This window comes from Danaus plexippus, chromosome 12 (genome assembly GCF_018135715.1).
Source record: "Danaus plexippus chromosome 12, MEX_DaPlex, whole genome shotgun sequence".
Lineage (NCBI taxonomy): Eukaryota > Metazoa > Arthropoda > Insecta > Lepidoptera > Nymphalidae > Danaus > Danaus plexippus.
Window position 1 is genome coordinate 380,746 of NC_083545.1, and position 19,296 is coordinate 400,041.

Genomic DNA, 19,296 nt, shown 5'->3' on the forward strand with positions numbered 1-19,296 from the left:
GCCGTTCACATGCGACTATATCTAAGCACAATAAACCTTATGGATATCTATCAATTGTTTCGTTTTGTTCTTGAAGCTTTAACAGTACCTGAACTGAACCAAGTCAAACAACAGCATACTCTCCGAGCTAAGATTATTTTCACGGACTAATAAACTACAATTTTTACACTCGTGTGAAGTTTCTTATGATGGTTTTAGAGTTCTCGGATATTTTGATGTCGTTATTAAGTTATCAGACAACCCTCGGGAGTAATTCCATTGCTATAAATCATAAAACAATGTTTAGCAATAAACGAAATGTATGATCTTTTGACTCTCGTATATTTTCGTAAGTGCTTACAACCGGTAAATTGATAATTGCGTGCAATTTTATTTCTACATTGTTCTTCTTAACGGACAAGCGTTGTAACTGTTGTTCTTATTAATTTTTATAATATAGTTAATTTTATATTAAGTGATAATGCAAAATATGTATGCTTAGCACGAGTTTACACGTAACACTGCATACGGAGCGTTACCCTTTCCCGTGCAATAAACGATGCAATGTGTGCAGATTTATAAACTAAAAACTGATAATTCCCGTACGAAAATCCACGCAACTGTGGTAGGCATACAGACTTTGACTATTCAAGAATTTTCGTAAGAACTATTTGTTTTAATGTCTACTCATATTCGTAATCATTGTTACGGTCGGGGAACGTCGAGTCTCAGGATAAAATAATCTGACTTAAAGTTGTAATTTAATGGATACTGTGACTCCTACCTACAGAGTATATGTTATCAAAGAAAAGTTAATATATAGTTATAATATTATTTTATTATTAGTTATGTTATAATCTAGGCTATGATCTTCGCATCCACTGTTTGTACGTCGAACCGTAATAGCGATACGTTATAGTATAACGTCCACAGTTTCTTAAGACGACCGTTTTCAATCATCGATCTCGTGACAGAATTATTAATGTGAATCATTTTATATATTTTTCCATCTAAGAGCAGTGAAACATACTTAAAATACATCGTTTACATTAGACTAAAAAGGTGTAAACAACACCTTGAAGTTGACGTAAACGGACTATTAAATTTTTAACTGTGATGTCTTTTACTACACTCACTATTTTAAGGCTTCTCGTATTCAATATGAAATAAAGGACACTTATTTTTGTCTGAAAGTATTTTCAAAGTATATTTTCTTATTTCTCTTTTTCATTCTCTCATTGAATTGTTATTTAACCTATTAACATTTCGTCATGAAAAGACAATTTTATTTATTACATAAACAGCTTTATCTGTTGCCATTAAAGAGATAGACCAAAATAGGATTCTTTGTATAAATACAATTATTGAATAATTAGCTGATGATAGCCTTCGTGTTACACGAAATTTGTATTTGTTACCAAATCAAATGAATTAAATAACAGTTGTATTTATCTGAAGTGAACTCATGACTATAAAGATCACAATTATTGTCTGACGGCTTCGTACAATCATATATATACTTATTGCAATTAATAAGCCACAAATGATTGAGTATTAATTTTATGAATATGTACTTCCAAATATTGTTCCTATGTTTAGCCTCAGTAAGCCAATAAACATGTTGTTTAAGACCTTAAGGTGAGGAAGCATTATATTCAATGGGAAAACCCGTCGGCGATCATTGATCCGTACGTGTAATTTTAATATACATATATATTTTCAATGTCTTTTTTCGAAACTAAATCAGTAAATTAATTTAAAAAATTAACGATAAATATTTATTTTAACATAAATCGGTGTCGATTAAAACTTTAATAAAAATAAATTATGCTCTCAGACAATAGTCTCGATGACACCAAAAGAATTTTCAATAAAAATAATATTCATTGATTTTCAATAACATCTTCTGATTGAGTTCCAAATTTATATGTCGTTTGTTAAAAATATTATTACGGATCGTAATAAAATGATGTCTATATTTTATTAATTATAAGAAAAACTGAAACAACCATATATATGTAAGCACGGAGTAATAGTGGAAAAGTCAAATAGTTTCGTTAGGTTTGTTACAAAATAAAACTATAAAAATCGAGTGCTTGATTATTTTATTTTGTACGTTTCCGTGAATGCATCCATTTAAATCTCAAGAACATGCTACTTAAAATAACAATATGTACAAAATGATTCTCATAAAATATAACACTGAGTATGTATTTGCGACTAAATTTCACTACATTGAGTATATAAGACAGCAAAAATATATAACAAAAAATTGCAACATTGAGCAATTAGCAGAAATATATAACATACACACGTTTATAGGAATGTTTGACGTAACATGAGAAGTGTCTTTAAAATGTAACTTAAATTAGATAAGGAATAATAAAAAACAAAATTCACAATGCACCCGAAGTTAAGTTGCAATCAAACAACACTTCAATCAAAATTCTACTAAAATTAAATAAATTATATTTAATACCATATCATGCTTTTACATTATTTTCCGCGGGGAGCATTTCCATCCAGAACTAAAACCGTCTAACGAAACTAACTTAGTATACGAATAATTTAGTATTTACACTCAATTTGTACAACCATCGACCGGGGTTCACCTACATATAACATTACCATTTAGAAATTACTTAACATACGTATTTGGATAGACTCTTTATTCAATCGATAACAATTCAACAAACACTTCCCTAATCTATTCACCATAGATTTACTGGCCTTTGACGTGGTGATGACGAGACTTCGCGTCAGACTTTAGTCGTCAGGTCGAGAGGATGGAGTTTGATCCTCTTTATTTGAGAGTATGCCATGTCCTCTTCGTCACTGGCCGATGCTCGATCACTGCCACTCTCCGGGTCATCATTATCTGGGGTGATTATCTCGCTATCATCGGACCTTCGTCTCGCTGAACTCGATCTACCGTCGGATTTCACCGACAGATCCATCGGGTTTTCCTGTAACGGTGATTCTGACGTCCTTCTTTCCGCCGGAGGTGTTGGCACGAACTCAGCCTCCGATATGACATCTTCTTGTGCGGGCTGGTTGGATCTCTGTTGCTTCAAGATCTCGTCCAAAAAGAATCGCTTCGACGAGTCTGTGTTGTTATCGTCGATTCTGACATCATTGTTGTTTTCAGCGGCCTGTCTGAGTGCCGCATGATCCAGTAAATGTCTAGAATAAATCGGATGGAAACCAGGTGGAAATAAAAGTGGATGGTTCGGAGGGAATGTATTGAAATGGTGTGGTGGTAGAAACGGCGAATGCGGGAAGTGTGGCAAGGATATATTGGCTAGAGGAAGATGGAGAAAAGCGTCTCTGGGCGGTGTCAGAGGTCTGTCAGGCGGCCGGGATTGTGTGAGCCTAGATTTCTCATCTAATTTAGGTGAGGACCCGCTTCGGTGGGAATCTGGGGATCCAGAGCAGGGCATCTTGTAATCATCGAGGCTCAAAAGAGCGAGTTCTTCTTTTGACCGTGGTCTCGCTAGTCCAGGGAACAGATGAGGTGGAAAGGGAGGCGCCATGTGCGGCGATTGTGGCATTCTAGGGGGTGACTGTGATTGAGCTGCTTGCTGTTGTTCTTGAAGAAGACAGTGAATCTTAAACCAATTGGAACGTCTTCCGTATCTGGAACCAGACTTTGACATGCCCACCATCAAACATTTTCGAAGTCGGCAAGCTTTACATGCAGTCCTATTCTTCTTGTTGATAACACACTCGCCGTTGTTTTTGCATTCCGTAATGGAGTTGAGATTATTGTAGGAGCGTCCGAAGAATGACTGGAAAAGAAAAAACATAAAAGATTAAAATCATATTTCATTCAAAATTAATACACTTAATTTCTGTTTTGCGTCAAATTGTATTTTTTGTTCAATTGTACTTAATTGTGTTTAATAGATTTTTTTGTTCTCAAAATAAATCTCTTAATATAAATTACTATTAAATAGTAATTTTAACTCAATCTAGTCAGACAAGTACGATATACATCATGTAAATCTATATTTACACGGCTTGCTGGTCGCAAGTCGAGTGCGTAACGTTGAAAGTGAATTCACGGTCTCTCAAACGTAGTATTTACGGTCTAAGACGGCACTTCCTTTGTATATAGGCCACAGGTACGGTTCCAGTTGGCTTCGTCCGTTTATAAACGGTTTCGTTTTTCGACCTTGAGTTTTCGCTGAAGTTGTTATGTAACCTATTGTATTGTAAGCTTTTCATTCCTAATTTGATTTAATAGGATAAAATAACAAAATTTAGATTTTTCATACTTGGGAAAACAAATCCTGTTCATATTAAAGAATGCAAAGTATTGAAGATGTAATAATAATGAAAACGGTTACACTCCCATATAAACTTGTTAGGATTCCCGTTTATCAATACTTTCGGTACATTGCCAAAATATGAGAACACAGTTAGAATGCTAATCCGACTGCAGTGATCGCGTCATAGATGAGGAATTTAAACTGAAACAATGCCATCTTTAAATCGCGTTCCGCGCGTGATCTGAATGCGTAGCGTTTGAGATCAACTGTAAGATACGATGGGCGCCCGCGCAACGACCAACACTTTGAAGGTGACATTTTAACATTTAATGTTTTATGGTAATAAATATATGTATTATTATACATTTCCCGAACGTTCAGTGCCGGTGCATACAGACGGCGTTGAACGAGAAAATTATAAATGTCTGTATGAACAAAAATAACATAAAGATCGTCTGAAGCGATTAGTCTCATCAGAATTAAATACATTTAAATAATATGATATTAAAATCAGCTACAGTAAACACGTCAAGTTTATATGAGGTTTCGCAATGTAAGTCGACTCGGAGATGGACAATTTTTAGTTGACCTGCAACCTCTCACCGGACCGGCCGGTCTCCAGTGCATGTTACCTGGTTATTAATAGACTTGATAGTCATATGTCACACCGTTATATATATGACATGTCTGTTTGTTTAAATGTGACACAGAAAATCATCACATAAAATGAAGTTAAATGGCGTATTTTTTATACTATTACTCAGTTTGAAGTATTACAATTAGAATATTTACTGTTAAGTGTATGTTTCGGCTGGTTTTATATAATGATTATATATCGTAGGTGATGACATCGGCTGTTTAGTAAACTTTATTAATTTTATAAGCCGTAAAGAGGATGTTATCAAGGCGCTTGATTTTCTGGTACATTGTGTAATAATGCTGCATAATTTTAATAGTGGGACGTGCGCCGCAGACGCTTTCACCTCTGAACTCTACCTCTCGATGTCGTTTGAGACTCTACTTATTAGTATTATATATATTTTTATGTTTAGAACAACTAGAATACTACACTGGTTTATATATTTTTATGTTATTTCAAATCGTTTTATTTTAATGGTAAACGAAAACCATTCTCTCGCCTGATAGATGTATTAACTGTGTTCTTTTATTATCTAATAAGAGTAAATAAAAAAAATGTATCTATTTTTGCAATTAGTTTGATTTAGTGTCCATAAATGCTATCAAGTACGGAAGATCTTAGTTTTTATGAATCGACCGTTATTATTTATCGTCTATAAAAGACCTGTGTTTAATAGCTTCACGATAAATTCGAATATCAAAAGCTGCACCTTATGATCCGAGTTCATATTTTCTACTCCAAGAGAATCAGCAATCAGCTCAAAAAAGGAAATGTCAACTTGTTTAATATTTAATAACATTTATTACGTTCAGTAACATCTCTGATAACTGCGGATCGTATCGTCCTCGTGTCGCCGGCGTGTCGTAGTCGTGTTGTTGGGACATTAAAATTCTATTATACAATGCATTAAAGTAATAGGTTAAAGTAACTCAACTAAAATTAACTTTAAACATGTTCATAAATATAATACTTTCGCTCAAAGAGAAAGATGGTGTCTTTAGTAGCTATAATTTATGAGTAAAAATATCTGGTCCTAGCATATTAGTAGTTAAATTGTACGTTACAGTTAATATTATTAAATAGTCGGTGTCATTATAGAGCGACGGTACAACATTGTAACCGTCATAAATGGTGCCCTGAGCAAATTCTCTTCTACACCATTAGGACTTCATAAAGCGGGGTATAAAAGTTATAGCACATTTTATGGTATCCATTGCATACCTACCGCAGACGGCCGACCGGTATTACTTTAATATTAAGATTATTATTCCACTGTTTAGAACTGGAGACCAACACACCAAGCCTACGGCCTGATCGGTAATCGATAATATTATATATTACAATACATTAATAGGGATTGAAAGGTCTATTTGTTTATCCCTTCAACGGTAACGTAAAAAATTATAAGCTTTCTTATCTCCATAAAGTATCAAAGGTTGGTTAATTTTCCATATGTGAAATATTACTCGTTCCGCGCGTGTAAGTGACAATTGAAAAATTATTGTCATTGGTTTATTTATTGAATAATTCGTACATACATATGTATGTATTTTACTCATGAGATGTTTCCGCGAATGTCTCGTCCTCCTTGAAAGTTACAATGACCAATCATATAATTAATTTCAAACGTTCGATTAAATCTACCATTACGTTAACGTGTGCTTAAACTCTTTTAAAAAATATTCACAGTTAATGTATTGGAATCACATGTTACCTTAATACTATCTTTCTGTAGGATCTCAGGTTATTTTTTAATGCTATTAATAATTTACAAAGCCTTTTTTTCATACAAACAGTCCGATAACGAATGCACCACAAACATATGCATCCGTATTCATTCACATTGACAAATTGTCCACAAACATCGGCCGGACCGTGATCAAATGCTAAAATGATCACGTTCGAACGCGTGAGAACATTTCAGATTAGGAATGATCGACCTCAGTTTCATATCGGGGACGCTATCAAAAATATAATATTAAAATTCGACTTTCTTGTTACAGAGGGAAGCTTCTTATGCTCGTTCTATTCTATCTGTACGTTTGTAGTTCGTAGTGTCGTCTTACGTTTGGTTCGAAGACGCAGTGACCTGTGGCTGCGATGTTTTGATTACGTCTGACATTAGGATACAATCGATTAATCGTGTAATGTGAATCGATGCTGCGCCGCTGCTTCTGATATTTCGATATCCGGTTACGTTTCGGTACTCGAATATTTATATGAATTTAAATTACGTTCAAAATACGTGGGCTCATGATGAATTGTGTACATGGGGTTAAAAGTTATCTACTAAGGGGAGCTGTTTGAAATATGGCAGAGTTTAGTATGAAGTCAGTTTGGCATGATATTTATGTGCAGTATACGTTTATAATGTATATCAAGTATTCTAAGACCGCCGTGTAAAGGTCACCCATTAGAATGTGACGCTTATCAGTCGTCATATATCACTACAGATGTTACAAACTTAAGGAGTCATGTGTCAAAATGACATCTGTCACGCAGAACACTGAGGAAGGGCAGAGGCAATATAACACGTTTATTATCAAGGAAGGCTTTCATTTTAAACAAAAGCAAATATAAATGAAAAGTGTTATAATCAATGTGAGCTTTAGTGTTAATTACCATGGCTATTTAAAGTATTTAGGTGTCAAAAATTGTGGTAACGAAGAAAATTTCGACAACAAATGTTTTACGTATTCGAATTAAATTAAGGTTCGTTTTGAATGACGTCTGTCCATCATCGGAGTAAACGTTCTCTGAGAGTCTACACATAGAATGCATTTCGTGACGCGAATAAAAATCACCGATATGCTCCAATAAGTTCATCGGTGTGCCAACAATTGCGTCCGTTGACAGTTTCATAACCTCTAAAACAATGACAATAATTAACACTAGCTACAGACGACTCTAGACCCTGTGACTGAACAGTTAAAAAATAATTTAAATCAAAAATATTTCGGCGTGATAATAAATGATAATGCAAAATATAGTTGATTGGTGGCGTCACAGTTGAATCGAATCGATTCAAGCCTCAAGCCGTGATTATCGCAATGATATTATTACAATCTGACGGCCGCAAACCAACCGATTGATTTTGATCCAAATTTTTTAATTAACTGCCATCGATTATTACAAGGTAAGGGTTTATATTGAAAGAGAAACAAAGCATAGTTTAAGAATACTCGGTAACTATTTGAATTTGAACTTAAAAGCCAGATGAATAGATAGCAAAAGGGGCATAGACACAAATGTGTTCGCGCAAAACTCATTACAGGACATTAAGCCGGCTACGTAAAGCACGCCCAATTAAGAATAAAGTAACAATCCGATTAATTCAGACTCGTCCGAGGCCATTAAAGGCGATACTTTTGTTTTGTTTGGAACTGTGACAAATTACGGAGCGGCGCGGTGTCTTTTAACTACTGAGGCTCGCTCGCACAATGAGCCCGCACAATGCACACACATAATAGAAAATCTTTAAAAACAAATTAGTAGATGATTTATTGCGGGTTACGAAAGAACACTTCTCCGTTCGCGTGCTGTACTGCAATTTGTATTTGATCTAAATTTGAATATAATTTGTGGCGTGCGATTGTGTCGCGTCCGCTCCCTCGCTCGAACGAGATCAGAAGATCAGATCTCAACCCGCTCTGAGGGAGATTACCGTCGCCATTAGATATTAGGATTACGAACAACGCTAGCGAAACTATAATGACGAACCTGAAACTCGCTATATAGTAATGAAGGACAGACGGACTGTTTCACAATATCATTAACTTATGCTCACTTATGTACATATGAGAAATATCGTATGTATGTATGTATGTAATGCTGTGTAAGTCATCGGGTAATTGGAGCAAAGGCGAGAGTCACACGTTTTTGTGAGTCTCCATCAATCACGGACCAGCTAACTACCGACAAAGAACGAATACTATACTTACTGTTAATGGATACGTCCAAGTTTGTTTGTTCATACGTATTAATGTTTATTTTAAGGTTTAGTTGTTTTCTATTCTTAATGTTTGTCACGACGACTGTAGATGTTAATAAAACTTGTATAGAAGTTTAAAAATTGCAACTAACTCCTGAACTATGGTGACCGGTAATGCCGATTCTGAGTATCAGTTATTAAAGTAATTGTCTCAATCGTTCCGTTTGCTCTAAGACGATAAATGTTTATTATAAATTAGACGGAGACCCCAAGGATGATGAGGTACGTGTATTAATTCATGGCTCATAAAAGTTCCAACGTCTGCGTATATATTGTCCACTGGCAAAGGTTATGCTATGTAGGTTATATTTTGATCAATTTATTGATTGTAATTATAATAACTTATAACAATTATATATTCATGGCTGTTTCGTAAATATTCTCATGTATTTGATGATTTTTTTAATGTTATTCCAGTAAATATCTAATATGTATATGTATGTATAATTCTCGTCAGTCCCATACTGTATGGTACATGTGGTACAGAATATAGATTGTTTTATTTCCTACGGCACACCATGACCGACCTCAGATTATCATTTAATCATTATCATCAATCAAAATCATCTCGATCTATATGTTAGTATTGAATTTAAAAAAAAACGACGTACATTAAGTACACGTGTGTTACACTGCTCTTTTAATATTATTTTTTTATCCGACTTAACAAGAAGATATTTTAAAATATTAATATATTTATTTTCCCATACAAATATTTCTACTATGAACGAGGAATTTTCGCTGTTGGTATGTTTTTCATTGAAATGTTTGCTCAATTGGATGGTAGTAAACTAAGGAAGTGACGTCACAGATTGACCGAGTTCCCGACATCCTGCGACACGTGACGCAACCATTGTTCAGTTCCACTTCATATCACAACAGAAACCTTCGTTTAAGGAAACAAAGGCTCTAAATCATAATAACGTTTAATATATTTCATTAAAAACAGCCTGAACATATTATTCTCTCCACAGCAAGCCTCGCTGTCCATTTGCTTTCCGATTTGAAATTCCTTCATACAATTAATTTGATTGTCATTAATTCGAGCTCACTTTCTATTTAAAATAATTTTCCGCTGTCAAATCAGTTAAGTTTTTATTCAATACTGCCGGACGAATAATTGATATCTCCTTTTTCATCTGTTTATTGAAACAATTCGAAGTCGTTGACATTGATGTTATTGAGTTACCAATAAGAGGAGCTTGTTGTTGTTGTTGCTTTAATAGGGAGCGAGTGTTACCGACGATTTCCTTGTGACGAGAACCCATGCGAATTATATCGAATCTCATAAATAGTTGTGAGAAAGGCGGAATGTAATACAGAACATAGATCTGTACAATATTATTGTTATTTAGAAAATGTTGAGCAGAAATATAACATGATTGAATTCCATTAATGTTTGCATAATAATTGGAACTCGGTGGATGTTATTCGGAAGCAAAGTCAATTTACTTACAATTTACGTATCCTTTGAACGAGAAATCTAACCTCTTGTTTGTGTTACAGCAAAAAATGTGTAGCGGCGTTGTTGCGTGTATCGACTACTGACGCGAACCCCCGGACATTATGGTATGTGCATACTAATTTTATTAATATTTTGTAGCATTTAGCTGCAATAGAGGCGCTTTTAGCTTGAATGAAGGTACCGTATTAAAATTAAGATATTATGATTATAAAGTTAAACTCGCTGTTACGATAAAGATTAATTTCAAACAGTTCTCGGACAGTTCATTTAAATATATCAGAATTATACACAGACGCCTGTTATATTATTGTGTATATATTTAATAAGTGATCGTAGTCCTTGATACAGTTAGTGGAAAGTGAATCAGAACCGACGCGTATTACAGTTTCCTATTCGAGTGTAATAAATGAATATTACAGTAAGTTTAATATGAACAGAAAAAATACCCGTCACCGTGAGATTGTATTGAGATATGTTTTTTGTTTAAAATACTGTTAGAACAATAATTACCTTGCATCCCTCGCAGGTGAAAGCTCCGAAATGAAAGCCGGCAGCCGGTTCTCCACAGACTTTGCACTTCTGATTCATCTGAAAATTTAAAAAAATACATATAAATTAAACAAATTATATATTCAACACATAAACAACGACCAAAATACGTACAGTTCCGTTACAATTTATCAAACTAAACAGTAGTTTGTGTGAAAATTAAGTAGAACTAAAAATGCAACAAATTAAAACACGGAGCAGAGTTGAATCAATTTGCAATGTTCTCATAGTGTTATCGGAGTAGACTCAAACCCAATTCAATGTTAATACGCCGTGTCGTCCAATCAGTCATTCAGTCGGTACATCCATACAGCTATATTAGTAATTGTAATAAAAACACTAAACCAATTATACTTTTAATCGGATTTAAGTAAAAATGTTTTTTTTAATTAGTTTTTTCCAGTGCACTTGTTAGGGCTGGTGCTTACCCGATATACATTTTTAAATTATATTACGTTTTTTTTTATAAAGAAGATAAATAATATAATTTAGGAGATACTTGTTCCTGGCACCGAGACACCGATATACACATATTTTTTTTTATGATACTTAAAAGTATTTCTTCTATTACATATACATATTTATTTTAGCCGAGTGGAATACTGAAGTCAGTGAAGTATTTCAGATAAAGATACAGTTGTATGTATAATTCAGGTCCTCAGACGATATATCACAGAGTCTACACAACTGAGGCTGAGTGGTGGAGCGTGAAGGTTGTATACATCGGGTTGGGATTTATATATATTTTATTGCAATTAATTATATTTTTTTTATTTGATGCATTGTATAAATTTTGAAAAATAAAAAAGTTTTTGACTGTAATTATTATTATTGTCACCAATTATATCCCTTATGGGATTAGACAAAAAATATTATACAATATCGGAAGAACTGTGTTTAAATATGTCCACCTTGAAGCCAGTCTCAAATAAAACATAGAGCGAGAATTTTGATAATCGGAAAAAATAAAGCATAATATAAAAGGGACTGTGTATAATGTTTTTAATTTTTTATTGATGCGGACGTAAAATCTCGCCATAGTCGCTAAGCTCCGCGCATAAAGTAAATCACGCAGCATGAGGTCCGAGCGGCTCCTCATCACGCCCGCTTTAAATTAGATCGGATATACATACAACTGCTACGACCTTAACGCCTTCCAATAAAGTCCATATTTCTATAGCGGAATTTTGCATTGTATCACATCCAAGTCGAAGTGAACTTTGGTTGTATAACTATAAAGTATACTTTACAATGAAGGCGGTTACATTCAATGATTTGTCTGTTTTATGATATCTCCTGCCGTATTTCGAGTGTCGTTAAGTCGCGTGCGTTATCGACCGCTCGATATGGTGTCGTATGGATTTCATATTCCAGTTATCGCCACCGATATCGTGATGTGATATTTCTGGTACTAAAATTGATTTCCGATCTCTCCAACCGATTTTTATGACAGCATCCTCGTTAAGTATAGTTATTACAATACGCTGTTTGTCTTTAACGTCACGATGGTTATTTTTACTGAAAAAAATACTGACAGGAAGTGGAAATTTTTATTAAAATATAATGACTTTAGAGTTAAAACAAAGTACTATTTTTAGATTTGAAATTGAGACGTCACCCCGAGATTAATTTCAAATCCTTCACACCTTTATCAATTTAATTCAAAAAAACTCCACACCTCCAAAAAACTCGGCATTCAATCTGCACGTCAAACAAATATTAAGTAATTAATATGGTAATTGCATGTCTAGATCGCATCTCAGATAAATTATCACCGCGTCACTGACGTCGGACGGCGGACGGACGGCCCTTCGGTTCCTTGCCAAAACCGCGACATGGCAGTACGTTTTTAGTTCATACGCGTCGATGCCTTATCTAGAAACATTCCAATATCGACCTTAACAACACTACCACAGAGTCCCTATCGAAACAAACAAAACGATATACATATTCATCACTTAAAGATCAACTCAATAGTCTTTTAAATAAAGTTAAAATTTATTCTCGTGTGTCATTGAAGGAGGATGCGTAACTCCAAAACACGTAAACGCAACTGACAAATTAATTAAGTGATACTTGAAGGGAATCGATACGTTGTAACGTATTTGATGCTCGAATACACAGGGAGAGCGATCGGGAACGCTTTTTGCAGATTAAGGTCAATGAACTCATTTTGATTTGCGAATTAAAAGTTTACTATATACGGAGTGGGACAGGGACATGGACATTTGATTATGAGATTCATAGATATAATATGGGGGGGGGGTTATATAGTTGGTCTAATTATTTATAACACTATTCTATAAGGTTATTGCTATGCCATTAGAGTCCATTGGACAAATCAAAGTGTTCCATGCAGGCGTGTGAAACGCCCGGCCTGTCATTTGCCGCCCGCCATTATGCCGGCCTCGTGGGAATGCGGGATGTATGGGAATATGATTCCTTGATCATGTGTACTGTGATCTAGCTGTATCTAGATTACGGTACACGGCTTTTGGACGTGCCTTCATGCTCCGCAACAAATCAACCTCAACTCACACACATACTTAATGATGAGCTAATATCAGATCCGATCAAGAGTGAAATCAATTCAGTGTTTAGTTCCCAATATTACAAACGCTTTACTCTAAGTGACTATAAATAAACCTATTATTGAAGTCGTACTCAACTTTTGCGTGTCGTATATGAGTATGAGTATGTACTGAGTGGAATCTCGCAAAAACTGTAAAGTCATGAGATAAAAAGCTAACAAGGATACAAAATAAGAATAAGTAAGGCGTTAAGAATGAGCGTATAGAAATACAGAGAAGATCTGTTATAATAGAGGCATAGTGGCCGCGACCAATTTGTAATGAGCGCGGGAAAGTGCACAGATAATACATACAAGACGATATTGTTCTATTTTTTTAATAACCTTCTTTGTGTCCTTCAATAATGTTTGTTTACTCACTTTTAACTTATGGTTTAATTCACAACAGACGCGTTCAGGTCAATATAAACTGTGAACCATAACCGCGTTTAGACTGATCAAAACGAGCCGCTTTTAAACATTAAAAAGCTCAATAGGAATATAATAATCCATCATCAAATCAGTAATACCTCCTCCGCCTCAGCGCGGTTCTTGATTTCGTTTTGATAGGCGCTAATTTGTTATGCTCTCTGCTCACACGTCTGTTAAGGTATTACAAAATACAAATATCATGACATATAAAGATAATTTAATTTGTTTTATTTCTATGTTACGAAATAGTCGAATAGGATCTTTGATTTTTATAAAAATATGGACGAAACTTAAGCCTTGCGATTGTATTCTGAATGATATAAAAATTTAAAAAAAAACTTTAATATTCCGTAGTTTTTAAAATAAATTACAATTTATTTATTGAGCATTTGTTGTTTGTTTTAATAATGAATCTACTACTACATAAGTAGTTGTAAAACCGGACTACAATGTTTTTAAAAAATACTGCCACATGTGTCACAGTTCATCATAACGGACCCTTTGTTTTGAAAATGACCATCAGTTAAATTTCGTAAGAGGAGTCTGCGGAGCGTCCGATAAGGAGACCGCATTCGCCTCTTTGCAATATGAAAATTTAACAAAATACCTACTGGATTATAATGTGTCGCTGGAAATGTTCTTATTATTCCGGTGAAGTACCTATCTGTTCTATCGTAAGACATTGGCGATTTTTTTTAATGAAATATGGTTTTATTAAATTAGAAAGGTTTTATTGAAAAAGTTATTACGCATGCATTGACAATGTATATCCAAACTTTCACTGGTAGTTATTTATAATGAATAAAGCTTCTAAGAGTAGAAATAATGTTCTCATATGATTTTAATACGGTGTGCTACATGCATTTCGTAGAGCATGAGGAGTCAAGATTGTGGTATCATTGCACGTCCCACCCTCCGGCCCTCTGACCCCACAATTCAGTCCGCGGTATTGTATTAAAATTGCTAATGATCTCAGGAATTGGTTTTGCAGCCATAATGTACTGAAAGAGGATAACAGTGTTCCCTTAATGGCTGCTTTCACACTCATCATCGCTCAATATAAGAACGAGTTTATATGAGTCTTTTCATGACTGAACTGTAGATATATAATGAATAAATGATGTAATATACTAATGTTTTCCAAGTGTGTACATGAATGAGCTAAAGTTTGTTCTTGTTTAATGTCATTAGTAAATGTTGAACCTTCTTAAGTTCAACTATATGTATGTATATTAATTAAAACGGTAGTTTGTTCTTGGTAAATCGCAGGACCTATTCCGTTTAATCGGCCGTCTGCCCTCGCGATCAATTGCTAGCCGGCACCTTATTAATATTAACTAACAGATAAGCATCGCTATGTAAACAAATGCCCAATTAAATTGTACACCAGACTTATTTATACCAATTAGTGGTAAGTTGCCCTTAACATTACCCGAGGACCTTAGTACACTAAACGTTTCGCATTAAAAGCATCTTTACTGTAAATGTTTTAACATTTTTATTTGATTTTTTATAGCGTTCAATTTTATAGGAGGCTTTTTTTTACAAAAAAAATATTACTTTTAACTTTTTCTATCAGTTATTGCACAATGCTTTTAGTGTAAAGAATGGACGTAGCCTCCATTTTTGTATGGGTTGTGCAATTTTTACATAATGGCAAATTCAAATGTTTGTCGTTCGCAAAGGGCTCGATCGATAAAGGATTTACTAATGTGAATGAATGAATGAATGATTAATTGTTCATAATCGTTATAATGCAGGCCCCCGCTGACGTCATCCTGACAAGCAATTCAGCGACAGCCCGTGACAAATCGGTATGACAAAATATTTCAACAGTTGTATCAATTTATACGAAGCAACCCTCAACAATGACCGAATCTCACGTAAATATCTAATGGGACATGCCAACGCATTCGCTGGCCGTGCGTCCTATGTCATAGCAATAGAGTCTATGTTTCTATGTCAGATGCGTCCTCGTATTAGCATTTCGGATGCGTAACTCAGGTCACGAATGACTTAGCGTTCTGAATTATCAAATTTGAATGAATGAATTCAAGTTTAATGATTGAATGGAAGCTATGGGACTTCAATTTGTGAAATGACTGGCTGTATATATATACATAAGGTTAGTATATTAAATATTCCAAAGTCGCCGTCTGCGCTAAACATCTGCCAGCCATCTTTTATTAAAATTTATTGATTTGATTTCACTATCAATCAACAGAATGCAATGCAAATAAGGATATCGATAAAAATAAATAATGTCAAGTCATTTTTACATGATTATAATTTATTTAGAATTGTAAATTGATATAAATCAAAATTTTAATTTAAATATTTAATTCGTTACAATTCTAAGGTACATTTAAATATTCGAACTGTATTTTTTATTATTATCTAAAATAACTCTTCGTGTTGGTACATAAGACAACGGCACCGGTCGCCGAACAGCCCGTTAGATTACATTAAACCTAAATCCTCACAGCTAATAACCAAGCAATTACAAAGCATTCATTTTATCACAATATGTTGCATAGTAATGAACAGCTGTCTCTCGTACATCCCAAGTCGATGTAAGACAAACCAACAAATAAGTTTTCGTGTAGCGTTATTCTAATAATACACTGGATTAGAGCTTTCTACGGAGATCATATTATACCGGCGTCCCGAGTCGACCTCTGACACACAAATCAAACTGTCAATGACTGGTCAATACCCCCACATAATGCTATTATGATATGATGTACTATCACCTGACGTTTTTTTGTATATAATACGTCTATTGTTTGAAGTAAGTGATACCGCGGAATCGTTTAAGCTCGCGTCTCCTCGCCTCGACTGTAGACGGTCGGCTATCGGATGCTGAATAAGTTTTGATTGAAAGTCATTAATCTTAACTTAATGAGCTTCGATTCGCGAACGTGAAAATGATATGAAGGTATACATACATAATAACGTCTTTGAAATCATATGTGACGTCGGATTTGATGTGACATCTATAAAATTGGAATTTTAATGGAAGGTGTCGCTCTAATGAGAAACGCTTTTAATGAGGGTGTTGTCGTTTAGATCGCATTGATCCAAGGTTTTTTTTATTTAATGAGCTTTTATTGATGTCCATTTCGTTAGATATGAATATTGACAGGTCTTTTGATATTGTGTTTATGAAATGTATAAGTGTCGTTAACGTAGTGATAGTTTTAACTATTTCACTGAGACTATTCCGTCGCGGTTGTAGAACGGAGGGTTAAGGCAAACAATACAATTTGCTGCGTCACACTGGAGTTTTTTAAACAATCTCAATCACAATTCCGGAGCACTTTCGTGGATCGAAGCCTGACTCGCTTGATAATTATCAAATTTATAACAAAAACATTGTAATCATATAATCTATAATTGAAGTAATTCAATGATATAATAAATGAACCAAAATAGAGAACTGTGTTAGAAAATCTAGAAACGAAGTAAATGAAGTCACGGTTCGTGTAATGTTTTATTTAATTTGAACGTGAGCTGGTTGTTTCTTAAATTTCCCTTTGAAATGACGATCGTCGTGATCGATTAATTGGGTTAAGACAGTTCTTGAATAAACAGGAGCAGTATGTTGTATTCATGTGTCTGTGAAGCGACTCTCTTAAATCAGTATGTTGTTACTTCGCTTTAAATTAACTCACGGACGAGCTAACTTGTACTTCCAGACGTATCATTTTACTTATTTAGACTATATTTGGATGATTGTTTCCTATGTAGGTCGCGAGTGTAAGCGTCCGTTCGGACCTAATATACAAAATTGAGTTGTCAGATCCATTGTCACCACACAATGCCTCCTGTATCGATACAATTCGAATACAATAAGTCCTCCGCGGACGGTCACACTGCCGCGGCCCCCGTTACGAACCTAATTCATTCTTGTTGTTTTGTGTCGCTTGATATAAATAGCTTGTGATAGTTATGATTAATAATAACACTGTCAAATTATCCTTGTGATATTGCTTGCAGTTTAACTGTCCTTTACCCTTCCTTTAAAAAAGTAAACAACAGAACTGAAGCAATGAAATTACTTGCTCAATAAAGTAACGGATGTAATATATTTTGTCATAAATAAAAAAACTAACAGAACGTTAATTTGGTTATAGTAAAAGCGTGTTATCATTTAAAGAATCGCAACATTAGCTAATTGTATATAAAAACATCGGCACTTGAAAGAAAGGAGCGGCGGAACAAAAGCCCTCGTAAAGATCTGTTCTAGGAAAAGAAATTTTGCACAACGTGCTGTAGCGCATTGTTTGTAACAATTGTGTGCAGAAACATTTTTATATTATGACCGAGTTTAACAGTAATATTAGTTAGTTTGTAGATTTTTATTAACGCAACAAAAGTGCAGAGAAAGTAACGGTTCTTGTTCTAGGATGTTATATTTTTTAAGTGTAATAAAATTTGAGTAAAAATACTGTATTAACTCGCCGGTTTCTATTGAAGAATGTTTTCATTTCGTATTGTGGACGCGTTCGTATATACTTAAATATATTTGTGCAGATACTGCTTCAGTAAAATTTGGTGTTACGTGAGGGGGAAGTACATTTAATGTGTATCACATCACAATGACTGTGAACGAGTGTGATTGGTCGCCTCGCTCCGCCTCCGTGATGTCACTATGTGGATCATTTTATTATTAATGGCGGACACGTCACTTATATATTACATATGTTCACATTCATTTGTAAAGACAGAAATATTTCCTCAACGTATGAGGAAATATCGAGCAAACCAGCTGGAGCTCTGGTTAAAGTGGCACAAGAGAAATCAGAGATGTTACGTGAGACCGTGGGTATCGTGCACCCCGGTGATATAGAACTTTAGTTTTAAAATGTATGAAATTCAGCTGTTTATATATAATTAGCTGGTTTATTTGGATCATCGATACGAGCGGAACAACCGGTGGACCACGAGCGAAACCTTCAATATGGATGAGAAGCATTCAAGTGTCAGGACGGACCGACGCGATTTATTTCACTTTATACATTTATTGATACGTTTTACTTCACATATATAGATATTGAATATTCATTGATATTATAATATGAAATCTTATTAATACACGTCACTGTTATACTGTATTAAATAAATCAGGCGTATGATTTGAATTTTAAAATTAATTTTGTTATTAATGATTGTCACGATCACTTGGAACGTGTCGAATCCCGGATAGTGTCGTCGGTTCAGTCTATTTGACATATACGTTTCTTAATCTAAATGCTATTTGTTATTGAGGAATATTTCACCAAAAATATATGCAAAGCGTATATTTATTTGATGTCGTTATATATATTACAGGTCTCGGACGCACGGCCTTGTGACTGTTTGAATGAAGACCTTCGAGACTAATAGTGCATCATCATA

At 34.5% G+C, this 19,296-nt stretch overlaps 1 protein-coding gene across 3 annotated transcripts in view; it reads right to left on the reverse strand.

Annotated features, from left to right (window-relative positions):
* Positions 1-2,067: 2,067 nt before the first annotated feature.
* Positions 2,068-19,296, reverse strand: part of LOC116772705 (knirps-related protein-like) — a 35,298-nt gene continuing 18,069 nt past the window's right edge. For 2 of the 3 annotated variants that reach the window (XM_032664975.2, XM_032664979.2), the window contains exons 2-3: positions 10,857-10,934; positions 2,068-3,767 (exon numbers count right to left, since the gene is read on the reverse strand). In XM_032664975.2, the coding sequence (XP_032520866.1) occupies positions 2,739-3,767; positions 10,857-10,934 (1,107 nt within the window). In that variant the 3' untranslated portion in view covers positions 2,068-2,738. Of the gene's footprint in view, positions 3,768-10,856; positions 10,935-11,009; positions 11,131-19,296 lie in introns of those variants that run through there. The other variant, XM_032664976.2, reaches the window with a different exon arrangement.